This window comes from Corvus hawaiiensis, chromosome 26 (genome assembly GCF_020740725.1).
Source record: "Corvus hawaiiensis isolate bCorHaw1 chromosome 26, bCorHaw1.pri.cur, whole genome shotgun sequence".
Lineage (NCBI taxonomy): Eukaryota > Metazoa > Chordata > Aves > Passeriformes > Corvidae > Corvus > Corvus hawaiiensis.
The window spans coordinates 14,252,755-14,278,774 of NC_063238.1; the positions used below are offsets into that span (position 1 = coordinate 14,252,755).

Consider the following 26,020-nt stretch of genomic DNA (forward strand, 5'->3'; position numbering starts at 1 on the left):
ATAATTTGCTTAAACCTAAAACTGAAGAAATTTTTAAAGAGAACTCTAGTTTCCCACTTTGCATTTTAGTATCATAAATGGCAAAGTATGAAGTCACCCACTGAGTAAGAAATAACCACCCTTGCAGAAAAACTCTTAAGAAAAAGGCAAACTTCAGAACCTCCTGTTAAAAAGTATAATTTATTTGTCAACTTGGTTTTCATAAGAATGACACATCCCAGATAACAATTGTATTAGTATTCTCAAATAGGGACATTATAATAAATTGTATTTAGGAAATATGTATCTTTCATTTTTCTTCACATTGTCTCTTTACTAAGGCTGAGATCATCTTTGTCCATCATATATCACAATTACGAAAAAATAAATATTTCCAGGTAAGGCAGAAACCAAATACTATCCCTCTCATTTCTTTTACAGAAACTCCCACTTTTAAGTCTCCTATAAAATTACTTATATAAGACCTCCCTTCAAACATAGAGAGTACACAGAACGGTGATAGTTTGTGGAAGTAAGAATCAGCATTCTCTGATGCCTTTCATCTGAATGCCTCCTGAATCACACCTTGTGGAAATTGGTAATTCTCATTCAAATGAAGATATGAAAATTTTTCTAGTATGTTTATTAATGTAATTAGTCTGTTTCATTCATACCTTCATTTTTTGATTTTTGATAATGAAAATGTTCATGTAGCACACAAAGTCAACACAGCACAAAGAAAATTGGTAATACAAGGCTCTAACTCCTATCCAAGACTGAATAGACATTCTGGTCCTTTAGCTTTGTTAAATTCTAAACATGTATTCTTTTCGCTGATGCACCTATGTACAGTTTAATGGTAGCTGAATACTAACCCCCTTTCATTTAAAGATTAACATTTCAAAATAAATTTTATTCCCTCTACTGCAGGAAGCATGACCAGATGCAGCAGTCCTTTGTTAGAGTTTTAACTGGAAAAATATAACGCTTATGAGGACAAATTATCAAGGTAATTAATATGTAAAACTAACTATCTTTTGATTAGTCTACAAATTATCTGATTTTTTTTCCTGCAATATCTTCAACTAAGACTCTTCGGCAGCTTATAGATCACAAGACACAACAAAACAGAATTAAAATATTAAAAAAAGTATATATTTAATTTTAAAGTGCTGTCAGGAAAATGCTAAATATTGATTTTGAAGTACTAAAAGGCTAAGCTGGTAGCAAGTAGCTTCTCAATACTCAAGTCGGAACCTTGGTCTCATTAATCTCAGCCGCGACTACAACTGAGCAAACGCTTTACCATATGGTACATTAAAAAAAAAAAAAAAATAATAAAAAAATCTATACTTGACATAAACAACCATTCTTTTCCCAAAACACCTACTTCTGTGAGAAGCTTGGTACCTGCTTACTTGCATGGAAATTAAAAGAACTAAAGCCCACATTAAGATCTAGGATCTTAGGGTAACAAAAACTGTTTATGCCGCAAGACACAGACTTTACAAACTTTGGCAATGCTATGGGCTACAAACCCAACACAGTCATAAGGAGGTGCTACAGAAGCAGACCAATGCTTTGGTAAGTAAGTTAAGTATTAAAAGTTTGATTCCATAAAAAACTCCAACAGTAAAGTCCAATACAGCACAGCCAGCAGAAAACAGCTGTACAACAGAGGTACTAAACTGCTGGAAACAGGTTTTGTATTGATAGTGTAACAGGGATGAAAAACAGAATACAAACTTTACCTGCATGAAGCTGCAAGAGACAAAACAAACCCCAGGAAATTCATACAGCTTACGCACATCAAACAGCAGGACAGAGGGAGGTGGAATGAAAAAGGAAGATAACATTCTTCAAATACTCAGGAAAATAAACCATTTCTAAATAGGAAAGAAGCTAACTCCCATATAAGAAGGACATGACACCTAATAGAGGCCAATATAGAGAATCCATGCTCTTTTGACAAAATATTGCTCTGAGACTTCAGAATAAATGAAGAGTCCACAGCAAACAAAGGTCTGCTATGATTGTAAGCTACAAACACTGGATTTTGGATGCATACAAGTCTTAATTAATAAGGACAGTTAAAGACATAAGTACCAAAAATGCTGATGATGTTTCTGGACACATCGGATCACCTTGAAGTCAGGGTTGCTAATACATTTCTTTGGGAAAAGCTATTAAGTGACGTGGAAGGACAATCCATATAAAATCCCTTCAGGATCAAGAAGTGACTTCAGGATGCTCTCCAAATGACTTGTCAGTTTTGATACTCTAATAAAGATGGATTTGCACCTGCTGGTTCTAATTGCAACAGCAAATAACAGAAATATGGCAGGCTGCTAATACACACATTTGACAGCAAATCATATTGCAGCACAGTATCTGGAAGCACTTGCTCTGAAGACTCTGCTGACTCACAGAACAGTAGCAGAATTAATGAAGTTTTGGGCTGCCCATCCGCTAACTATATTTAATTACATCAGATGAAAGCACTGCGTGTCACTCTAAAGATCAAAACCTAGAATTTAAGATCTTCAAACAAATAGGCTGGTGGGTTGTTTTAATCAGAATGTAGAATGAAGAATGTAATAAACATAAAAGTAGATCAAAGATAATCAGCTGTTACCCTATTTTTGGGACTGACTATTGATGATTGGCAATCAAGAACAGAGTCACCATAAAGCTATTTACTCAATTTAACTGTATATGTTTTTGACAATTTAAGATTCAAAAGAGGATGCAATGTATTTTTGCGTTAATGAGACTCTTCTGGATAAGACTTCCTGCTAAAAAAGGACTGCAATTAAAAAGAAAATAATCTTATAAAACCAAGTTGAAGAATAAATAGATAAATTGCTAGAACAATTAAAACACTGCAAAGCCAACTAAGAAAGCAAACAGTAAAAGCAAAAAGCAGGAAATTACCTATTTTAATATGTTAACATGCACATAACTGTGTTTGATCTTTTTCTGTGTGGAAGTGAATGCTGAGATTTGGCACCCACCTTGACCAGAAAAACAAGAGTGGCCATTCCTACAGACAACATCTTGTGAGTAAAGTTTTCTTCAGCGTCTCTGGCTCAGAAGAATGTGGGTTACCCTGAACAGCTGCCACATTCCAAGGATGGTGGGTCTTATCCCTCAGCTTTTGAGGGAAGAGGTGGAAGGCAATATACATGTAATTGAAGATCAGAGACGTAGTTGCCTGAGAAAATTAGTTGTCATCTCATGAAGGTCTAGAAGGTGCACTGTTTTGCTTACACCTTCTTTACACTTTTTTTTTTAGTGTAACATCACAGTGGGAATTCAAATTTAAAATTATTCTTCAGGCATGAAAAGAACAACTTTCCTATTACTAGCTAAGTTGGTAATGGCACTGTGTCTGGACAAGTTAAAGATTTCTAAGTCAAAGTTTGCCAAGTGCCTTATTCAACTGGCATGTTCTAAAGCTGGCAAGTAAAATTTCTTATTGAACCTCCTGAGAATGCTGTTGTTTCTACCACGTAACACCCAGAGTAAATCCAACTACCTTCCCCAACCTGCCAAGCGGGGTAGCCATTATGGCACTGTTACCCAATAAAAACCTAAGACCATATGTTGCAATTACAGAGTCTCCAAAACCATCTTTAAGCAGTCTGCTTCCAATAATTCCTGAATTCTTCCATTAATCTCTTCAATATATATCATGTCAGCATAAAACTTAATCAACCTAATATCAGACATGCAATTCTATCATTTCAATTTTATACTTCAATGGCTGAAGATCGTGTACCTCTGAGCCACATTTAGGACACGTAAAATACATATCAAATATAAAATTACTTTTAATACAGTAGTAACAAAAAACATGTGGACAGCCTATGGTGTGTGGCATGGTAGGCCATTCCCCACACAGTGAACATTCTCTGCAGTAAGCCGCTAATGTGTTTTCACTACTGGAAAGACCTGCGATAGGTGAGCACCAAGAAGAAATTTTAAGTTTCAATTTCTGTACATTAATGAGTGGTAGCAGATATATCAAAAATTCAGCAAAGCCATGCCATAAGAGCTCCCTGTTCATGTATTCAAATCCTACCTGACGAACACTTTGCGGCTTGGAAAAAACTGACCTAATTCCTAGAATGCGTTCTGTAAGTGTTGCAAACATTCCATTACGAAGAAAAATCAGAAAATTTAGAAGTCCACAAAGCTTAAGAAGTCCAGATCCAAAACCAATATATCTCTTAATTTTGCTGAAAGATTGCTGTTGATGATTGCTAAATAAATCGTAACATCTTTCTTCCAACCATCTTCCACCAACAGTGAAAATAAGATACCATAACTTCTGGTGTTTGCTCAGAGGTTGGTATTTCTCTGTCTGAGATAAGTTATTCTTGTATTGAATATTGAGAATAGCCTGTCCCACAGTTGCATTCTTGGAATAGACAGTGAATTTCCATAATATAAGACATAAAAATGCTTTTACTTCTGGTTCAAAATGAGCCAACACCCCTGGTTTAAATCCATGAAAACAGCTGGTAAACTGGGACCACACTAGTTGTTCCAGGGCTTTGTTTAATTCAAGAGCATCAAGCTGACTTATTCTGAGCACAGGATTCACACTCTTTTCATTTCCAATGCTGGAGGCCATTTCTTCACAAAAAAAATTTCTAGAAATAAAACACAAATAGATATTAGTATAATGGAACATCTCCTATTTCTATTTTATTAAAGAAACAAAGTTGTAATATACCAGAAGTAAACAAGAAATAACAAAGTTCTCAGAATGCTCTATAAATATGTTAGTAATATGCCACAATTCCTTTCAGGTAGCTTTACATTAATATAAAATTAGTATACATTTAAATTAGTTTAAAATCTCATTCTCAAAATAAATTATACTTGACTATTTCTCACAAACAGTTAACATTTGGTTATAAACAAGTGCTCAACATCATCTAGATATTTAGAAAAATCTACAGATTAATATACATATTAATATATGCATATATACATTTTAAAAAAATATTGCAGGGCATAACTGTAATATTCAATTGAACCTTAAAATAGATCAGAAATAAGAACTGTAAGACTATTTGGTGTTCTATGGAGAAATAGGGAAAATGAACACAAAAGAACAGTGGGGTAGACCAAGTGTTGCCATATGAATACTTCAATAGCTGCAGCTGAAAGCAAAACCTTAGAAATACTGACAAATTTAGGAACTACATAAAGGTATGGATGAAAATTAAGGTGGGAATGAATAAAACTTTCTCAAGGCAGTGAGTTGTTTAGAGAAAAATCATATGAGATTAAAGAAATATTTAGCATTCAGACATAAATTATCATACAGTACTTCACTGAAGTCTGCATATATTTTCTAGAGCGTTTTTGACAGGATTGTGGGATCGTGCTACTTGTTCTATAACAATTCCAGGCAAGATGATTAATGTATACTAACAAATTCAAGAAATGCATACTCCTCTTGCTCAAGCATTATAGAGAAAAAAAAAATTTTTTTAAATGGCTTCTTTTAAATGTTGTTGCATCTGGAATTCTGTGACTGAGAAAATAAATGCAACAAATTGCAACAGCAAAATATGGATAACAACTCAATGCAAAATTGTGGGGTAACCAGTTTTTGCTTCCTTTTGTCAATACAAAATCCCCAAAATGATTCAGAAGTGATTTCAGATAGTATGCAACATATTTCACTTTCTAAACCATATTCTTTGCATGACAGACCCGCAAGGAGTCCACAGCCTTGTGCAGAAAGAATAGGAGGTGGTGCCTCAAAATCTTATTTATAAGAGAAAAATCTTATAACACATACAAGATTACTGTGAGTAAAAGATGCTGTAGAGGATCTTGGTAGGAATGGTTGCTAATGATGCCAAGAATACTAAAAATAAAATCCTCCAAATGAACAACCATGTTTGCTGAAACAGAACACCCTAGAAATTTTAAAACACAGTATAAAACATCATCAGTAGCCTTCCTACTGTTTTCCATACTTATAATTGGTTATCACTGCAAGTAAATATGATTTTGTTGTTAGTGTAGGGTGTATAACAGTAGTTTCCAATTAACTAAGACTGCTGCATGGGTAGAGCATACAATAGCACCACTCAATTTTTTTTAACTCCTCCTTCCTTATTAGCAGGCAAAACATGGCTGAAGGTACTATAAGGCCCCCTCCTCTGGGCAAACAGCTATGGGGTTCATTGCATCAACCCACACGGGCTGGAAAAGCCAGGATACAAAGGGTGTATATCCAAGCCTGTACCACTCACACTTGGTCTTTTCTGTAGCAGGAACCAAAGCACAGGAAATATTTTCCAGTATGATCCAAATAAATTCCATCCTCTAATTTATGATCAAAGGGTCAATTCAACCCCTACTGGATTTTGCTGCATCACTTCAAAAACTCCAGCACCAATGACTACCCACCCTCCTATCCGTCATCTTTTCATCCCACTACCATTTTAGGAACCAGAGCCTTTGATAACCATCTGCTCTGGAACCTGTCACTGATTATTCACTCATAACCCCTAAAAGTCTAATATCTTCTTCACTTTCTCTTCTACTCAATTCACTTTGCTCTACTCTTTTCAGTGTTCTATGCAATTCCCAACACACAAAACCTCTTTAAAAATGCTAGTTACTCAAAAGGGGTGTCTTATCAAACAACCTCCTTGATCCATCTACTAAGACTATTTTCCAACATCAGTTCAACCATCTCTTTTAACTGTTTTCCATTACTGCAAGTGCTATGAGCAATTTCTATTGTAGGTTTCTCATTAATAAAGTAGACTAAATCTGTACAGATATTTTCCCCCATTATAGCCATATTATCTAAAGAAACCTGAGCAAGTGAAGAATGGTCATCAGGAACTTCCTGAAGACAAATAAAAATGGGTCAAATCCACAGGACTATGATGGATCATGAAATACACATAGGCTGGGAGCCTGTATGACTGCATTCCTGCTTTGAAAAAGAGGATGTGAGGATTCTGACAGGCAGCAAGCTGAACACAAGCCACCAGTGCATCCTTGAAGCATATTAGCATGTGACTAGCCAGCAGACTGAAAAACGTGCCTATTACCCTCCACTTGGCATTGGTGAGTCTACACCTGGGATACTAAGTCCAGTTTTGCTTCTTTTCCACAAATAGTACAAAAGAAATGCCAACAAACTGAAAAGAGTCCTTGAACTAATACCATCAGGGAATCCCAGGTCCTGATATATGAGAAGAGCTTGAAGGAACTCAGATTGTTCAGTCTTAAGGATAAGGAAGCTAAGAAGTGGTCTATGAGTAATCTACTACTTTCTAAGGGTTGCAGAGAAGATTAAGTCAAAGTTTTCTGTGAGATGCAATGAAAGAAAGAGACACAACTGTGTATTAAGTCACTACATGCGAAATTCCAATTGGACCCAAGGAAGCTGGAACATTTTGCCTACAGGGACTGAAATCTCCATCCCTGGAAATTCTTGAAACTTGACCAAATGATGCCTGAACCTACCTGCTTTAGCAACTAATTTACTCCCAAATTTCACAGGTGGGTAGACTAAATGTTGTAAAGATCTTCTCTGGGACTTGGAGCTTGACCTTCCCATTGCCTCATTGCAGAATCTAATTGAGTTGTGATAATACATATTTTTTTCATGTCCATGATCCTATACAGAACTGTATTTGAAGGAAATAACTTCAGTGAATCTGTCAGAGTGCACTGGAACTTTGTAAACAGAAAATGGGAACCATTTTTGAGACAACATGCCCAAGCAGCACAACCACTGTTAGTTAACCTTTGAAATTTTGTAAAATCCAACAAGTCGTCTTTTTTAACAAAATCAGAATCAACACCATATATACTGTTTAATGGTGTCATGTTTAACATCTCGTCCTGAATTACCAGCTACCAAATCAATTCAACTTTTAGTCACGTTTATATAGACTATATGGAAAAGGAAGAATACCAAACAACAATAACGATGCTACCCTTTAAATTATGTTTGTAACATTGCCATGTTTAAAAAAAAAAAAAAAAGGCAACCGCTTTCTTGTTCTCAATTCAAGCAATAAATCTGGGCATTGTTCTGAAGTCCTTTCCTGCTAAGAACACTTAAAGTTTGCCATAGGCCATGGCTGTCAACTGGACCCTGCAAGTTACCTGAAGATTATATTCATATAATTTTGATTATAATGTGTAAGCACATTTCAGTGTGCTTAGTGTTCTGCTATCCCCTATGCTTTCTTCTGAACTGATTTAAGGTTTTATTGCACTTATAGGGAAGATACATACTCCCCACAGACAAATATTAAAAGGGACAGTTTTAAATCGGCATTGTCCTATGAAAATGTCTGCAAATGTCCTAATGATCTGAATAAGAGCAACTGTTTCCTTGAGAGAAGAGCCCTAAATTTTAATCTCAATTTTGCTATCATAGGAAATTTCCCCTTCAAAATTACTTCTATACAAAGTCCTTTGAGAAATTTGTTGTTTTTCACAGACAGTAGTACTACAGTAGAAATAAATGAGAACTATAGTAGCTTAAAACTAGATAAAAACACACCCCATAAGTGTTAAGACATTTACCTTGTACTTTTTTAGATGTTATTTTTGCAGCCTATATTTTGCTGAGCTACACAAAATATAGAGAATGTTGGTTTTCCTCCATGTTTCTTTATTACATTCTATTTGTCAAATCCTTACTGTTTTAACTCTCTTATTTTAAGTTGCTTAAAACATGAGAACTCAGAATCACAGACCTAGTAATGAAAGGGACAGGTATCAATGTTCAGATATATAAAACTCAATGTGTGATGAACCTTTTATATAAATACTCTTTAAGACAAAAGAGTAAAGGCTGCTACTTGTAAGGTTCTCCCTTTATTTTATACTGTCAAAGATATTGTATAGAAAAAAACCTGCCTGCCAGAAAAAAAAAAACAAACCAAAAAACCCTAAAATGTTCCTTTCTTAAATAACCTACATATTGTCTGTTTTGGTTTTTTTAACCAAACAAACAATCCCACTTGTACAGTAAAAAAAAAATTACTGTATATCACTAGGGGAAAAGGAATTTCTTCTGGTATACATTAGTGCTGTTATTGAGCATTGTAAAAATTATGAATGAATATATTTTATTTGGAAACATGTTATTGACAGAAATCTATCAATAGTAATGTGAGTATTGTCAACAGCCTGTCAATATTAATGTAATTATAATTAAGGGGATAACATGGATTTTAGCTATAATACCAAGTAACATCTCCTGCATTGCTGCTATCAATATAAGCATTATTATTGACCTGTTCTGGGACTATCAGTAGGAGATGTATTACCATCAGGCATATTTGTCAATGCATTCTGCCCACAAAAATTCTACATTTAAATTTACAGGTCTGTAAACTTTACCTGCAGAAATATACAAATCCAAGTAACCTCCTGGGTGCCACTTTTTCCACAAGGCTTTTCTATTGTGGATGTGTAATCAAGGGGTTTCTATCTCAGAGCTACTGCAATCACATTCCCTGATTTCCTAGCATAATCATTAGATGACAAATAAGACATATATGCAGAAGCCTTAAAATAATTTAAAGTATGATTTGTCAAACCACTTTTTGAGAAGCCAAATAAAAATATATTTATTAAATTAAGAAAACAAATTTCTTCCTTACTGCTTCAACTTAAAATTACATTTGGGATGCGTAAGTAGCACATCCACTAACTTCTCTGAGTTTATTATTTAATTCTTTTATACAATCTCTTCTGTGTAGCCAAACATATAGTCTGAACACTGGACTTACAGAAAGATAGAATGGACTACAAGAGACCACCAAATCCTAATGCAGCACGAACACAGGCTCAAGAATATATTCACAGGTGTTTAACTACCAAGAAAGCTAAGTCCACGGTTTTTCTACGTAGTCTGTTCCAGTGTTTTATGACCCTAATAATTACAAAGACACTTTTTCTCATATTCAGTATAAAGCGTCTTTAGTACAAATCAGGATGGTTTTCATTCCATAGCTGAAAACAGGAGCAATGAAAAAAAATTTCCATTTTGCTGCATCTTCTCAAAGGCAAAAAGCAGCAAGGCATGTGAGAGGACCAACTACCCACAGAAGATTTGCCAAAATAGACAATATCTGCTTTCCTACAACATGCGTGGTATGATCCTCATGAAAAACCAAACCAAACCAACAACCTGAACAAAATCCACAACAGACCAACAACTTTACTTTATTCCCAGCAGCAATTTACCTTAAGATCTACTATAGCTTCATGTCTTTTTCTCTCATTTTTCTATCTGAATAATTATTTCCTGTTTTGGATTCATGTATTTTGAGTTTTTCATGTTAAATGCAGTGTTTCATACTTGCCTGCATTGTTTTAAATCTTGTTGATTTCAGACTTTCCAAACTCATCAAGAGTATTTTGGATTCAGATCTTATGTTTAAAACAAAGGAAAAAAGAAAACCCCGAACTTTCAACCTCTCTCCAGCTTGTATCATCAGTAACTTTTCTAAGTATGTGTTCTCTTCCATCATTTGACTCACTAATGCCTTTTCATCTTGACAGGCTACTATATATAATTACTCTGTAAAGGCAATCTTTCAACTTGATGCTGATAACATCAACATCTAATGGAAACAATATTGATATTACGTTTCCATAGTTTGCCCATGTAGGGAAAAAGACTTTATTAAAATCAAGCTGTATTGTACCTAAAGTTTTCCTCTTATTAAACTTGTTACTCTTATTTAGAAGATAAAAATATTGAGGTTTCTTACAAACAGCTCTCACCAAACCATACTGCTGTTTTACAATTTCTCTTCTACACATCATTAGATACAAATTAATTGCTAAACTATTTACTCCTGAACCTTTATTTGGAATCAAAACTGACAGCTTCAATAATTCTCTTAACAGAAGAATAAAGAGGCACAAAACCAGATACACACAAACCCATTTTGCTGGCTATTTCCACCCTCTGGGATATTAAATAAATAAATAAAATCAGTGGTGCCTAATTCCTCAATCATTCTAGGATGAATTTTATTAGGATTTGCCACTTGAGCACATCTATATTAAGATTCCTTAGGCTATTCTTTCTGTGCTTTGGTTCCACTCTTATTTCCTGTCTAAGATTAATTTTATGAAACTAGCAAGTCGCAATCTATCTCTTTTACAAAGTATGAAGGAAAGAATCAGTCTCTGAAAGTCTGTTACTTGTTCTCCTTTCTTATTTAATAACAGACGTGGATAATGGACTTATCCCTTTGTGCCTCCTCTTACTCAGATTTTTGGACCCTTTCATTGATTCTTGTGCTTTGTAAATTGAAACTTATTTTGTTCTTCAGAGTCATTGATTTTATTCTTACATTCCTATGCTATTCCTTTATATTAATTGCTAATCATGTTGTATTATTTCTCCCAGGACAACGCTTTTAATTTCCAGGCCATGGAAGAATTCCAGATATAAAGTCAATCTTTGAACATTCACGATTACTATTTTAGTTTATTACTATAAACTATCTCAACACAAAGAAACAAACAAGATATACATTAAAGGTAACAATTTTTCAGCCTTTTCAACAGACTAGATTCTGCCAAGTCCCAGCATTCAGATCAGTGGTCCAAGCATGGGGAAGCAGTATGTAGAGTGGGCATGCTAGAAATCATCTCCCCTCTGGAGATAACACTAACACACAGCTCCTTTTTCCTTCAGGAGCTACAATACATTTGCTATTGTGCATTCAGCATTGCCAAACTGAGCAGAAGAGCAAGCCATAACCTTGGTCTACTATCATAAAGTTAGGGTCTCAACATATAGCAATGAAAACTACCTTTCCACCCATCACAAGAATGCTGAGATGTTTTTTAATGGGGGGTGTTTTTCTTTTTCTTTGTGAAAATGTATACCATTTAACTATTCTTTTTAGGTACTTTCAATAGCAGAGGATATTTTAGATGTCAATTTAAAATCAATAAAATTTAAAGATGAGAAATCAAATGATACATACTCAGTTAATTTTAAAACCTTCCTTTACACCAACTCTCATAACACAGAACAGGGACCCCAGCTGCTCAAAGCCTCATGTCCTACCATTAATTCTCATCTCTTTCTTGCTTATCAAGTGCAGAGAGAAAGTCTGATCAAAGTCTAATTGGGAGCCCCAACTGTGTTGTCTCTTAATCACTGTAAAATTAACTTATCACTATATCATTACCTCAAATAACTTTAAAAAAGATTGATTTTGTATTACTGTCTGGATTTCTACACACTTCGGACAAATACCTATCATTTTCTAAAGAATATAAATTGATTCTGTAACTGTTCGGAATAACTACTAACACTAATTGAAAAGTCAGTAACACACTGCAATCACAGAAACTATTATTTATTTCTTATATTCCTGGGAGAAAGGACTATTTCTCAAAATAGACAAATTCAAGGAAAACACTGAATGACTGTGTAACAAATCAATCCCATATATAAAATTAAGAATTTAATTACGGAAGTTAAGTAAGCAACTAGCAAATAACCCCAGAATCCTAAATGCTACAGGTACATTTAAGGTCCAAAGACCACACTGAAGACAAAGACACATTGAAATCATAGGTTGCTTTTCCAATTTTAACTCAGTAAACTTATATGCCATAAAATGAGATACAAGAGATAAGCCACTGCTGAATGCCTGGAGACAGCAAGGAAACATAATGATAGCTCATTGATTTATCTTCCATAAACTACCTGCCAGAATCAAAATATTAGGGCTTCAAGTTACAAAATGAAAACCAGCTCAGAAGAGCCAGAATTGATACAACAGTAATGAAGAGCAGTAGGAAAGCGCTGCACTGTTAGAAGCTGTAAATCAGTCACTTCTGTCAGCATTTGATGGAAACTGAAAATCCCACATCAGTGTAACACATCCCCTCAGTGAACGCTAGCAACCAAGACTGTTACTGGTCACTGCTAAAGATACTCTGAATGCTAAAAGCTTCTACTGACTTTACACAAACACGTCATCAGTCAGCACTCTTAAAAGACTATCAGATCCAAACAACCAGATCTGATAATTATCTCATAACTAATATTTAAAATACTACCTTTTAAAATTTGTGATGCTAAATTCAAGTCTATAAAACCTCAAAGTACATTTGTATTCCTTGTAGCATAGAAGCCAGAGACAGCATCATCTACCAACTTTTTTGATATGGCCCTAATTTTCATTTATTGGAATAAACAGGAAGATAAGCATGTAACAAGCTAATGTTCAATCACTATTATTTTTAATCCCATATCCTTTTTCTCTTCCTCCCCCATCTTATTTCCTCTTTTGTCATCCTGCTCCTTAGTACATCAAATTACAAATTCATCTCTAAAGGGACGTGTCAGTTCCACTTATAAATTCTCATTCTCTATTACACTAAATGAAATCTAGTTACTGTTCCTTTTAAAGAAATCAGTGATAAAACCCCAAAAGTGTAAAACACAAAGCTGTATTGTAATTTGAAGACTTCCAAAAAACATGCTTAAAAATTTCTTGATCAAGATGCTGAGCAAAATATGTGCCTAATACACAATATATTCTTTTTTCTTTGGAACTAGGTAATGGGAATTATTTGGACAAGTGCCTTACCTTTACTGTTGATGAATTAAAATGGTGAAGAGAGATTTGGTTGAAGTAGTTGAACAGAGTGGCAATTGTGATGGTTAGCTGGGAAGAAACAGCCCCTTGCAACGAAGGGGCAACATCTCTGACTAAACCAGTATCAGGAGGTGTAAAAGCTAAGCAAAGTTAAGAATCCCTTGTGCTACAAATGTAGGTCTCGACTGCTGATGTGATCAACAGATGGTCATCACCGGGAGACTCCTGTATTTGAAGACATTTTGGGTATGATAAGGATATGAGGTTCTGGTAAAAGGATGCCTAAGTAATATTGCATTGCATAGTGTAGCAGTGAAAATAATGCAAGGCTTAGCAAATGCGCCATTCTTTGTGTAAAGCAGGTGAAATATCACATGGTGGCATAGCTATGCAGCTCCATTTCAGAACTGTCCAATGACAGAACATGAATGCACAGTTCTGAGCACAGTGTGGGACAGTTATAGCCATAACTCTTCCTTTGCTGGTTACTGTTGCTTTTCTGAAAACTTGGTCTTATACCTCATGATATATGTAACATCTGCATTTAATTGTTGTAAGGGCACTGTATCTCACATCACCTTATATGGCAAGCGCAGCGTCAATCCCAATTTTATGCATCTTTTCCATGCCCCTCCTTACCGTTCTTCCATTCAAAACTACCTAAAAACCAAACAAAAAGTCATCTAACTTAAATTCTCATTTCACAGCTCTATGTCTCTGTTCTGCTCCTACCTGTCTGATCCATATGAATGGATCACCAGGTAAGTATGGAGATGCCAGGATGAAGATTGAGAAGATACATACAAGGGATTCAGAAGCAACACCTGCTTTATATACAGATACAATTTACCACAGATGACAGAACCCTGCAATTTTGCATTAAACACCTTATGCTTATCATTTGTGAAACACAGTCACTGCCCAGATTTTATTCCAACTTTCTTCCTTTTTACATACATATGCATACCAACTGCACAGTCATGAATATTCAGCGATATGCAAGTGTAGCAATGCTGATCCAAGTACTGCACAGCAGGAACGTAAGGTCCTTTAACCTTTTATTAGAAATACTTATTAGATGAGAATGTTAAAATCTGTCCTAAATGCATAACTAAGTCATAATTAACCCCTGTCCACATCTGTACCAAAAGGAGGACTCTATGTAAAAACAATGTTGTTACAGACTGTATATATTTATGATTTGCTACAGTCAATAAAGCCCTGCATCAATAAAAAAACAAGCCTGTTCACTCTACATTTTAAGTCTTGGCTTTGTATTATATGGCATAATTTATGAATGATCTAATTAAAATCAAGAATTCTCCACTGGTTTAAGGATAAAGATCAGTACTTTACTTGACATATATATCTCATTTTCCAGGCTTGTGTTCTATAAAAACCAAAGGTAATGTAACTTTTGACAGCTACAGTTGTTGTCTCCTATTTTCCTTCTACTGTGTATTCTGTCCTTATCTTACAGATTAGCACTAGGACTCATTTGAACTTCTGTTGAACTGTTTTTGCATGTTAAACTGGCAAAAACTCAACGTGCTGAATGTGCAAGCAAAACACAACACTGCAAATACAAAAAATGAGACTTTTAGCTGTCTTTAAAAAATTAAAAAGAAAATAATTATTTGTACAAGTCCACTGTAGGATCCACTCAGACTTGCAAGTGAGAGGCTACTCTGTTTAAATAAGTAATAGTATGCGATTCCTCCCTACTTTTAGCTTTCTTCGTATGACTGTACTTTGAAATGTTTGGCATAACAAAATGACTAACAGAGGTGCTGGGAAGATTAGATGTGCTCAGTGTCCCCAGTCCTTGATTTTATTACTTGGTAATTATGGTAACTTTAAGCACACAAGGGAAGACTGATACACTTCCACCACACTTCTCCTCAATCCTATCATTTCATTAGCATTTTAGAATCCACTGAATGGTTGTATACATGTATTAAAAGTAACAGTTTAGAAGAGGGATAATAACTTCCTTGCTAGGTAGCCTGAGTTGTATGCTGTTACAGCTTCTGAAATCCCTCCGCAATTCCAGTGTGGATTTCCCTTTGTGATTTAGTTATGCCCCACAGTGTCATGGCATTATATTAATTTCCTTTTCAGGAAAACTTTCCTCCTTACCAAATCCCTCCTGTGATATATTTTGTCTGCTTCTCTGCCTACAGAATTAATATTACTTTTGAATACTATTATTTTAATGTATTTTTTCAAGTTTTCTTAGAATTTAAATTTTGATTAACTCCTTTCTTTTCTAACTTCACTCACAATATTAGCAAAAACCAAGAGTGGAGATAAGGGGTGTCAGAAACAGGATTTTTAGGGACATTGTTCCCAGGCAGCTACTGATACAAACACAATAAATATTAGCAGCATTCAATTCAGCTTCCTCCTAAAGGCCAAAAACCTCCTCAAGTCCTCCCTTGCAGGAAAAGAAGGAAGTGCCCAGACCCAGTCAGAATCAACCTTGAATCTAGAGTTGCGTCACTGCTGTAATTCCTCTTTCTTCCTATATTGTGTATGTCCTCTTTTTCCTCTAACTCAAGGTTCTTTATTTCTCTTAATTTTCACCCTTACTCTGAAAAATTTGGATTTAGTTTTGAAATTTTTGAAGAGTCTGAAATAAACTGAAAATTCCAAAGTTCTTGAATTCCACCTCCAAACCAAAAAATCCCTACCCCCATCTCTGAGAGAGGCATGTTACAAACAGACAGCGTCCTTTCCTGAAGGTTTTTGTAAAGTTTAGATGCAAACTGATGATGCTTGTAGTTGTAAGTCAGCTGTATGGGTGCAGGAACAATTAGCTCTTGAAGAAGCTACAGAACAGTGAGCCTGCTACCTTGTCTGTGCATGTACCACACAGTCTGACTAATGAGCCTGCATCTTTTTAGCACAACACATTGGCCATTTTTAATATTTTTTTTTTATTTGCTGCTTTTAACTTTACAGGGAGTGCTGTACAGCAGCCGATGTTGAGAGCATGCTTGTTAGTTAAAATGAGGGGAACAGAAACGGTGTGACTCTCTTCAGTGGTCTATGTGAAAAAGTATGTATGTTAATAGGTGTCAAAAGGAAAAAAAGCCCAACCCTACCTCTAAAAAAAAAAAACCAGACCAAGAAAATCCAATAAAAACCTCAAAAATGCATAAGCAGCCTGCTTGAAAACATCATACTAAAGAAAACTTCTGTAGCCCAAGAGAGGTGACAAGTTGTAGGGGCTGTCCTCATTAACTGCAGCAGCAATACAGTGAGTGGGTCCATTTCCAATTTAAGTCATAAACAACATACTATCATTTGGGTTGAAAATTTAAATTCACTTTCTGGATGCTCTGAAACATTGCATGAATTCAGACGTTTTTCCTAAATAGTTAACATTTGGGAACCAGACCTTGCTACGGTGAAATTTACATTAGGGTATTCCAGTGAAAGACTGATTTTAATTGACAAAATTATCATCTTCTAACTGCACACACTGCATCATCCAGATCATTAATGGAGATGTTAAAACAGGGCTGAACACAGCACTGACTCCTGGGGTACAACAGCAGTTACCAGCTTCCAACTAGACTTCACACCACTTATTGCCATTCCTTGTGGTCCATCTGCTCTGCATGTTTTATGCTGACCTCACTATTTGCTCACCCAGCCCATACTTCAGCAGCTTCTCTGTGAGGATGTCACAGGAGACACTGCTAAAAGCCTTACTGATACAAGTATCTACTGCCCTCCCTCCCCTTGTCTACCAAGCCAGTCATTTCATTGTAGAAAATTACCAGGTTGGTCAAGAATGGCTTCCCCTTGGTAAATATGCTGACTACTCCTGATCGCCTTCTTGAACGTGTCTCAGAAGGGTTTCCAGGCTTAGCTGCTCCATCACCTTCTGAGGGATCAAGGTAAAGCTGATCAGGCTGGAGTTCCCTGAGTACTTCTTCCTGCCCTTTTAAAAACAGAAGGAACATTGACATTCCTCCAGTCTACAGGCACTTCTCCCAGTTCCTCAGTCTCCCAGTCCTACAATTTTTGAGACTGTCCTCATATCAGCCAGCTCCCTCAACACTCATCGGTGCATCCTAAGAGCTTTATCTATGTCCTATTTACTTAAGTATTCTCTGACCTAAACCTCTTCCACCAAGTGTACATCTTCCCTGCTCCAGGCTTTTCCCTGTGTTCCACAGTTCCTGAAGGTCTTTGCTAGCAGAGATTGAAGTAAAGGTGGCCTGCAGAACCTCAGCTTTTTCCACATTCCTTGTTCATTCAGCCATGAGACTACATTTTCCCTTGTAGTCCTCCTACTACTGGTGTATTTACAGAAGCAGTTCTTGTTGCCTTTGACATTCCTCAGCAGATTCAACTCCAGGCAGAGTCTGATTTTCCTAATCACATCCATGCATGCTCAGACACCGTCTCTATACTGCTCCCAGGTTACCTGTTCCTGCTTCTGCACATTTACTTTTAATGTCTGAGTTTCATGATGAGCTAGTTCCCTGTTCATCAATGCACGGCTGCTGGCAGTTTAGCCTGACTTTGTAACTGTTGGGATGGACTGCTCTTGAGCCCCGAGGAGGTGATCCTTCAGTATCAACCAGCTTTGCTGTATTCTTCCAGGGCCTGACCCTGGGGGATTCTTCTAAGTAGATCCCTGAAGAGGCCAGAGCCTGTTTTCCTGAAATCCAGGGCAATGATCTTACTTTCCTATTCTTAAACCAGGCTCTCAGAGAAAGCCGGCACTAATATCACTCACTGACTGAATAAGAAATAGATTACATTTGTTTCTGTCAGAGACCATATAGCTTAGAGGAAACATTGCTAAACTGGCACAAACACAGTGAACTTCTTTATTGAAAAAGTTATTACCTAGAGAGTCTTTAAAAAGCCCTCTCTGCCCAAAAATCATTAAATATCTAAAAGGTTTAAGAAGTAAGATAACAAAAATGTAATATAACATAGCTTATTCTTCAGTTAGACTGATATTAATCCAGAATAAATTTATTGGTAATGTATGAAGAACATTTCTTATTAAATACAGTGTTATCTTTTAATTTAAAAGTTTATTCACATTTCTTCTTATTATGTTAATTATTATTATTGGACCACACCATGCTTACAAGCTAATTCAATGAAACTGTATTTATGTCTAAAGCTTATAAGTTAGTGTTAGCTGGACACAATTTATTTGTTTCTTTATATGTTCTTGATTTCTGTTTTCACTGAATAAATGCAGAAATTCCAAAAGCAACAAGAGTGCTGTGGAATTTTAAAAATTTTTGTAAGAGCAGGCCTTTTTAACCAATAAAGAAATAAAACACATGGGTAATAAGGTACTTAAACTGTAATCTCAAATTGTTGACTGATTTTGTCTATTGTTTAATTTACAACTAATTTTCATTCAAAAAGCTGTCTGACTCTTCTTCCCTTCTTTGTTCCTCCACCCCCTTCTCTCTGAACTTCACGGCTTTGAAACTACTTTCATATGTTTAAAATAGTAAGATAAGACATTCCCACTATCTCACATTTTGAACATGTAATTAAATATTTTGCGTTTTTTCCCTGAAAAACCATGTGCTTTATTACTACATCCACATATATGTTAATAGAGGACTCAAATATCACTCCCTACACTTGGATGATTTATATATTGAAGAGTCATTTATTTTACACTATATTCTTGGTATTGATATTATGTAGCCATAAACCTGTTCCCTTCCTTCCCAAATATTCCCTAGGTAGCAGATTTTAGCCATTTTCAAGACTGTCACCTCAAAAGACTATAAAAGACTGTTAAACAGAGGACAAGATTAAATGTCTTTCTTGACTTATACCACAGCATTTGATATCAAAGAACAAAGGTGGTCCTTGGATTAGTAACAGTGTCAAAAACTATCAGGGTATAGAAATTACCTTTCCTGCTCTAGTCTATGAAGGGTTCAATCAAATCTTTATATACTAATAATACCCATTTGAAAGTTTTAGTTTAATTTCATTTAGTCCATTACAGGAACATTTACTTCCTACATGTCCTGGATGACCTTAAGTATCAAAACCCTTCTGTGAGTCACTGAAGCTTCTAATGAAATTAAACCTACAGTTTTCACCTACAGACATGGGTGAAAAATAAAAGAACCTAACAGGAGACAAACAGAGCTGTCAAACACACAAAAAAATTCCCTCCCAAATCTAAACACCCTCCTTGCACAGAACTGATATTCCATATAGCTACCTAATCCCCAATACTCTACAAACATGAACTGAGGCATGCCATTCTAGTTACTTGGGAGCCCTTTAATAAGTGGGGAGATTCATAATGCATCTGAAGACCCATTACCTAAGGAACTAATTTTTAAAAAAAATAAATTCAGGACATGATATCTTATATGTCTGTATAGTACAGTATGTACTACTACACTAAGAGTTCTAAGATTAGCTAAGAGATATGTAAGCATGAGCTGCTTCAAATACACATAAGTTCACTGCTACTACTTTACAGTTTTCAACATTTCTAACAAAAGTAAAAGATATTTTGACATTCATACACAGAGATATCTAATTTTAGTTATTTACTTAATTAAAACAACATTAATAGAAACTGATTTTTTTCATTTGCTGAAAAGGATGTTCTTGACAAATAAAAACTCACAAGCTTGAACAAAGGTAAGCCTAGGAGTTAAAAGGATGTAAAAATAGAGGCAAAATGCTAAGCAGACTTATTTCAGTTGCCTTGGCCCCATATTAATGCAATTTCACAATACTCTCTACTGAATAATAAACATCCTCAATTCCTACTTTAAAAACTGCAAATATATATACATAACACTGGGGTTTTTGAAATATTGATATACACACAAACTCTCACTACATAAAGAGGCCCAAACACCCCACCTCTATCAGACTCTTCCCAAAAAATCCAGACTAGTAGGCAAGAAAAAGAGTGTAATGTAAGATCCTTGCAAAACCTTCACAGACAATAGCTTTAAACATATTCCACTTTCCAATCCACAGACTCTATCAAAAACTTTATGATATGGAGAACACTACAAGCATCATGGTAACTAAAAGTGTAAATCACAGAATCCCAGAATCATCAAGATTGGAAGAGACCTTTAAGATCATCAAATCCAACCATCGACACAGCACTAACTCCAAAAAAGTATTCTTACTAACATCTAATGCTAGAGGCACTAGCAACCAAAGTAGACATTCCAATACTGACATGATCATCTATTTCTGTACTAATTTCCAGAATTAAAATATAAGTGTCAAATCCCTCCAGTACTCTTGATTATGTGCCCTACTGGTTTATTCAATTACCACGAAAAATTTAAAAAAAAAAAGCCCTTTTAATGACCTAATTTATACATCTTACAGATGTGAATTTAACCCCGTAGCAAGTAACAGAAATTGATGACTTCATGCAGTTTAAACAAACATTAAAAAAAAAAAACAGACATGAATTTTTACTCCTCTTAATAGCTTATTTACTACTCTAATTAAGTGCCAGCAATGACACTTTCAGTTATTTTCCTACAAACCACATCATTAGATAAACCAGTCATGATGGACATCTAAGAATTGAAAAACAAGCTGCTGCTGAGGAAGAGCTGCAGCAGAAAAAGAATCTGTAGAAGAAAACACTGATAACACAGGTCTCCAAAAAGAATAAAAATAGCACTGGTCTTAAAAAGAAAACTTTATCAACAACTGTTTCTAAACTGTATGTCAATAAAAGCTCCAAAAAAGTCTGACAAGAATTCACTAACTTCCAATAAAATCAAATGGCAAAGTATTTTGGACTCAAATTTTAGTACAAACTTCATTATTTAGTACAAACTTTAGTCATACCTCATCTTGGACCTTACTGAACACCTTCCTCACGTTTACAGGCAAAAGATCATACAAGAAACATACATTGGTTTTCAATAAGCACTATATCATAAGCAGAATTTGTCTCTCTGTCAAAACACACTGGCCATTCAGAATAAATCCACATTTGTTTTGTGGTAAACCAATGGTTTGTTACTTACAGGCTGCACAAAACTGGACTAACAGAAAGTGGAAAGGTGTCACCCTCACCTTTAGGTTTCTTTGCCACCTATAGTAGACAGTCAGAGGAAAGACCCTTGAAGATTTCACTCTCTCAACTGATACCAGAATTCTGATGATAATACTCCTCTGACAGGGTATTATGCCCTTTCCTCTCCGCAGAGGTCGTCACCAGGCTCTGTCCTCTCTTACCGCAGGCCTGGGCCTAGCTGGAAAGCTTCCCGTCTCTGCACGCTGCGGCACCAGGACGCTGAAAGCCAGCGGGACTCACGGAACGAGGGCGACCGGGGCGTGCAGGAGGCCAAACGCAAGTTTCTACAAGCAGAGCCTGCATGAGCTCCGGGGCCTGCCCCGGCCTGCCGGGCCGCGGGAGGTGCCTGGATGGGCTCTGCCGAACGCCATGGCCCCTGCAGCGGCCCTCGCCCGCCACAGCCGCTCCATCTCGTCCCTCCCCGCGTCCCGACTGACCTGCGCCGCTGCTAGGTGCAGCCCTCCGCGACTCCGCGGGTGCGCTGGGCTCAGCCTCGAGCCTCCAAGTGAAGCTCTGCGCGGACGCAGGCCCCTCGGGCGCTCTCCCCTCAGCCACCCTGACCCGCGGGGACCGTCCCGGCAGCCGGGTCACAGCGGCAGCTGCCCAGAGCGGCGGGAGCACGGCCCGCAGTCAGCGCCGGCCAGCGCTCGGCGCGGCTGCGCAGGAAGCGCTCCGGGAGACCGGGATGGCGCGCGGGAAGGGCTCCCCGCACGGCGGCCGTGCCTGGGCGGGCCGCGCGCTACTTGACTGACAGCCCAAGCAGCAAATCAGGAGCCCCGGGTGAGGCGGAGGAGCCAATGGCGGCGGCGGGGGGCGGGGTGGTGGTCCCGGTGGGAGCCGAGCGGCGGTGCCGCTGCTTGGGCCTCAGCCAGCGCCAGAAGCGGCTCCTGCTCGGGCGGGTCGCTCGTGTGGGAGCGGAGAGACTCCGGGCCTGGGGTGGCGTGGTCACCGAGCAGCTTGGAGCCGACGGCAGTCTGGGGGGCAGTCCATGGGGAGGCGGGAGGCCTGTGGAGCGTGTACTGGCAGGGATCATAGGGCTGTGAGAGCAGAAACAAGCAGACTGGGGAAGGAGTGTGACAACAGCCTAAAGGCACTGCAGGCTGTATTTCTCCAGCAGTTGCACTGTTTGGTACGTGGCTGCTCGGTTAGTTACTGGCATCGGTGTCAGGTTTTTCTCACGGGGTCGAAGGTATTTTAGGTGATTCAAAAGCTATTATTTAATTGTATTTTACACCTTAGGTTGAGGCAAACTGCTTTGTGAAGTTAGCTATTACTGTTCTGGAAAGCAAATTAAAGAGAGCTCTATGTGAAGAGATTGGTGGAAACTGGCAGTGTTTATTAAACATAAAAGTTAAAAGATACTCAAATTGTGACTTATTTACTTATTTCCAAACCATAACTATATTTAGTTTTGACATATTCATGAACATATTTATGACATTCATGAATATTCATGAATTCCCAGGTGACATTAAGGGTTATAGTTCCTCAGATAACTTGCTGAGGTTATCTGTGCTGAGGAGGCTGTGGGGGCATTCTGTAGGCACATATTGTTGGATTCTGTACTATTTTTTTCTAACTCACAAGAAATTAGACAGGACTCTGGACTACCTCAGGTGCCACAGAACAAAATGCAGGCCTTTTTGAATATCAGTATTGTGAAAGAACAGTTTTGTTCAATATTTACATGCAGTTTTTCACAATGATAAAGCAAAACAGATGCCTAACTTTGTTAATAATAAGAAATTCCTCTTTTAGAAGAACTGTTTGAAGTGAATAAGGCTAATTCACATGGCTGACTTCACAAACTGGGGATTAGATCTTTTTGTACGAAAAGTGCATTTTGAGTAAAATGAGGCAACTATCTTTTGAGCTAGAAAGACTCTTTTGTTTCATATAAAGACGTTGTAGTGGAAAGCTTATGACCACTGATAAAGGAAAAACAATCACCCCCAAATCTTTAGATAGTCTACTATGTACACCAATGTATTTGGGGTAATTTTTGCTTTGTTTTTAAAACAAAGCCATGTAATAATTTATTTCTGCTGAGGAGTAGTTAACCATGAAATTTATTTATTATCATTGTATATTTGAATTAGAAACAGAAACACTTCCTTGTGTGGGGCACTGTGGAGACCTTATAATTTAAGATCCTGTGAAGTGAGACTCTGTGTCACATGGGCATAGCAGAGAAAGGCAATAGAGGACCTACAGCTCAAGAGTGAAGCAATGTGCTGTGTGTTGGTGGGGCTGATACTGTGGCTGTCTCTGGGAGCCATGCTTTTTAGGTGAACCCTTGCCTCTGTTTTGACCTGACACTGCAGAGGCAGCTGACTATCCGTGTCCATCACAGGAGGTGTGAACAAAAGCTTGCAGAACTAAGTTGTCAACGCTTGGAATACTTACAGACCCTGTAACAGGAAGTATCACAGGGCAGTGCTGAACAAGTCTTGTGTGTAGAGTAAGAGTTTCGACATGAGTTCTGGAAGCTGAGTTTCAGAATATGCCATGAGTAACTCTTGATGAAGCCACCTTTTATTGTTTATTCCAGTTGCTGAAATAAGCAGTAAACAAATAAGGGTACTTCATATCCAAAGTTTGTCCTCCTTTCTGCATTTCTGTACTCATCTGACTCACATTTCCTCCTGCTGTTACTTCTGCTCTGTTCATATGGAGATCATCTGGCCCCCATGCTGCTGAGAATTTCTCTCTCCTCAGGCCTGGATGTGGACAAAGACAGCAAATTCATTGCTGAACAGGTTTCACAGACTGGATAATGTTATCTCTTCGGAAACTGGGAAAAAGCATGCTTTCTTAAACTATACTACAGTGATGAAAAGGGAGTTTTCAGATACACTCTCCAAAGAAATGGAGAGCAAACTAAGATTACCTTTCTCTTTGAAACACTTTAAACACCCCTTCCTCCATGCAAGCAGTACTTGAAGTGTTGGGGTTTGCTGGTGGTTCAGTAATCAAAATGTTATTTGTAGTGTCTTTGTAGTAGGCTGCACAGATTGGGAATTTAGTCACTGCTGTTAATATTCTTCCTGAAGCAGAAAACCACAACTAAGGGAAATATGAAGAAAGAGAGGAGGATGGAAGAAAAATGAAAAGCTAGAGCATACCTTTGTCCAAGGTTTTAATTTGTATCTAACCTTCCCTGTCATTTCTATCCTTCTAATTCTTTCAGGATATGATAGAAAAATGTCCCCTCTGACTATAGAAAAGCACTCTCAAATTTCTGTGCCACTACTTGAAACACGGTGATGCTTTTAATGCAGACATTTTCCATGGCCTTAACTGCTCACAGGTCTGTACCAAACAAAAGTAGCCACTGTGAATACCTAGCAAGCACTGTTCATAAACATTTTTATAATGTTTGACCTTAAGAGTGACCTGAGATTAATGGATATGTTGTATCAGTTTTAATGGGGCTCTTCTCCCTTGGATACACACATGTGACTCCCATTAGTCTTAATGGGAGTTATATGTGTGCCTAGAGGTTAGACAAGATCTCTAAAGGTGCTGTTATGCTCTCTTGTATTAACGATCTCATAATTGCTGAGGTGCTGCACCTTTGCATTGAAAGCAAACTAATTAAATTGGTCTAGTATAAGTTGGTATACTAGCATACCTGGCACGTATGTGTGTTTTCCTGTGGGTCCCTCAGTACACAGAGGTAGAAGCCAAATAGAATGTGGAATTTAAATTTTACATGTGACTTGACTTTCTTTGTAATTGTTCTCTGTAATCAAAAATGAATTCATGAGTTTGATTTCTAAGAAAGATGATTGTTCATGTGATTACGGAGAAAGAAGCTGCATGTGGTGTTTTATTTTATCATTAAAGCATGTATTGAGAAAATGGACTGAATTGATTCTTATTTTGATGTTCCAAATCATGCACTTTGAAAAAAGACAGTTAGGTCTAGAGGATTAACGTGAAGCTTGATGTTGAATTTTAATTATGGCTTTGTTACTCATTTCTTCCAAGAGCCTTTAGACAAAGCACTTCACCTTTCTTTGATTTCCAGGTATGTAAAATATCTGCTTGCTTCTTAGTGTTGCAGACATAAATTAATATCTGTTCTGTGCTTTGAAATTTCAAGATTGGTATGTCTAACTGTATTCTGCTGGCATAATCATGAAAGTACAGAAGGAGGGAAAAAATCATAATACCCACCTGATACATCCAGGGAGAAGCTCTGGTGATGATGCAGATCTGTGGAGAGAAGTTTATGATGCATAAAACAGTGTATCAGTGATGAAAAATTTTTGGTATTATATATGTCTATCTTTTGGACCAGGTT

General features: G+C 37.1%; 1 protein-coding gene across 3 annotated transcripts; it reads right to left on the reverse strand.

The window, feature by feature from the left end:
* Positions 1–161: 161 nt before the first annotated feature.
* PEX2 (peroxisomal biogenesis factor 2) lies at positions 162–22,429 on the reverse strand. 3 transcript variants are annotated; one of them, XM_048286725.1, is made up of 3 exons: positions 22,149–22,429; positions 14,207–14,288; positions 162–4,637 (listed from the first exon to the last, which is right to left on the reverse strand). In XM_048286725.1, exon 3 carries the CDS (start codon positions 4,616–4,618, stop codon positions 3,704–3,706), a length of 915 nt encoding a protein of 304 aa, XP_048142682.1. In that variant the 5' UTR covers positions 4,619–4,637; positions 14,207–14,288; positions 22,149–22,429; the 3' UTR covers positions 162–3,703. The 3 variants fall into 3 exon arrangements, with proteins under 3 accessions (XP_048142682.1, XP_048142680.1, XP_048142681.1); XM_048286723.1 differs by lacking the exon at positions 14,207–14,288; XM_048286724.1 differs by lacking the exons at positions 14,207–14,288; positions 22,149–22,429 and adding an exon at positions 21,711–22,118.
* Between the last annotated feature and the right edge of the window lie 3,591 nt (positions 22,430–26,020).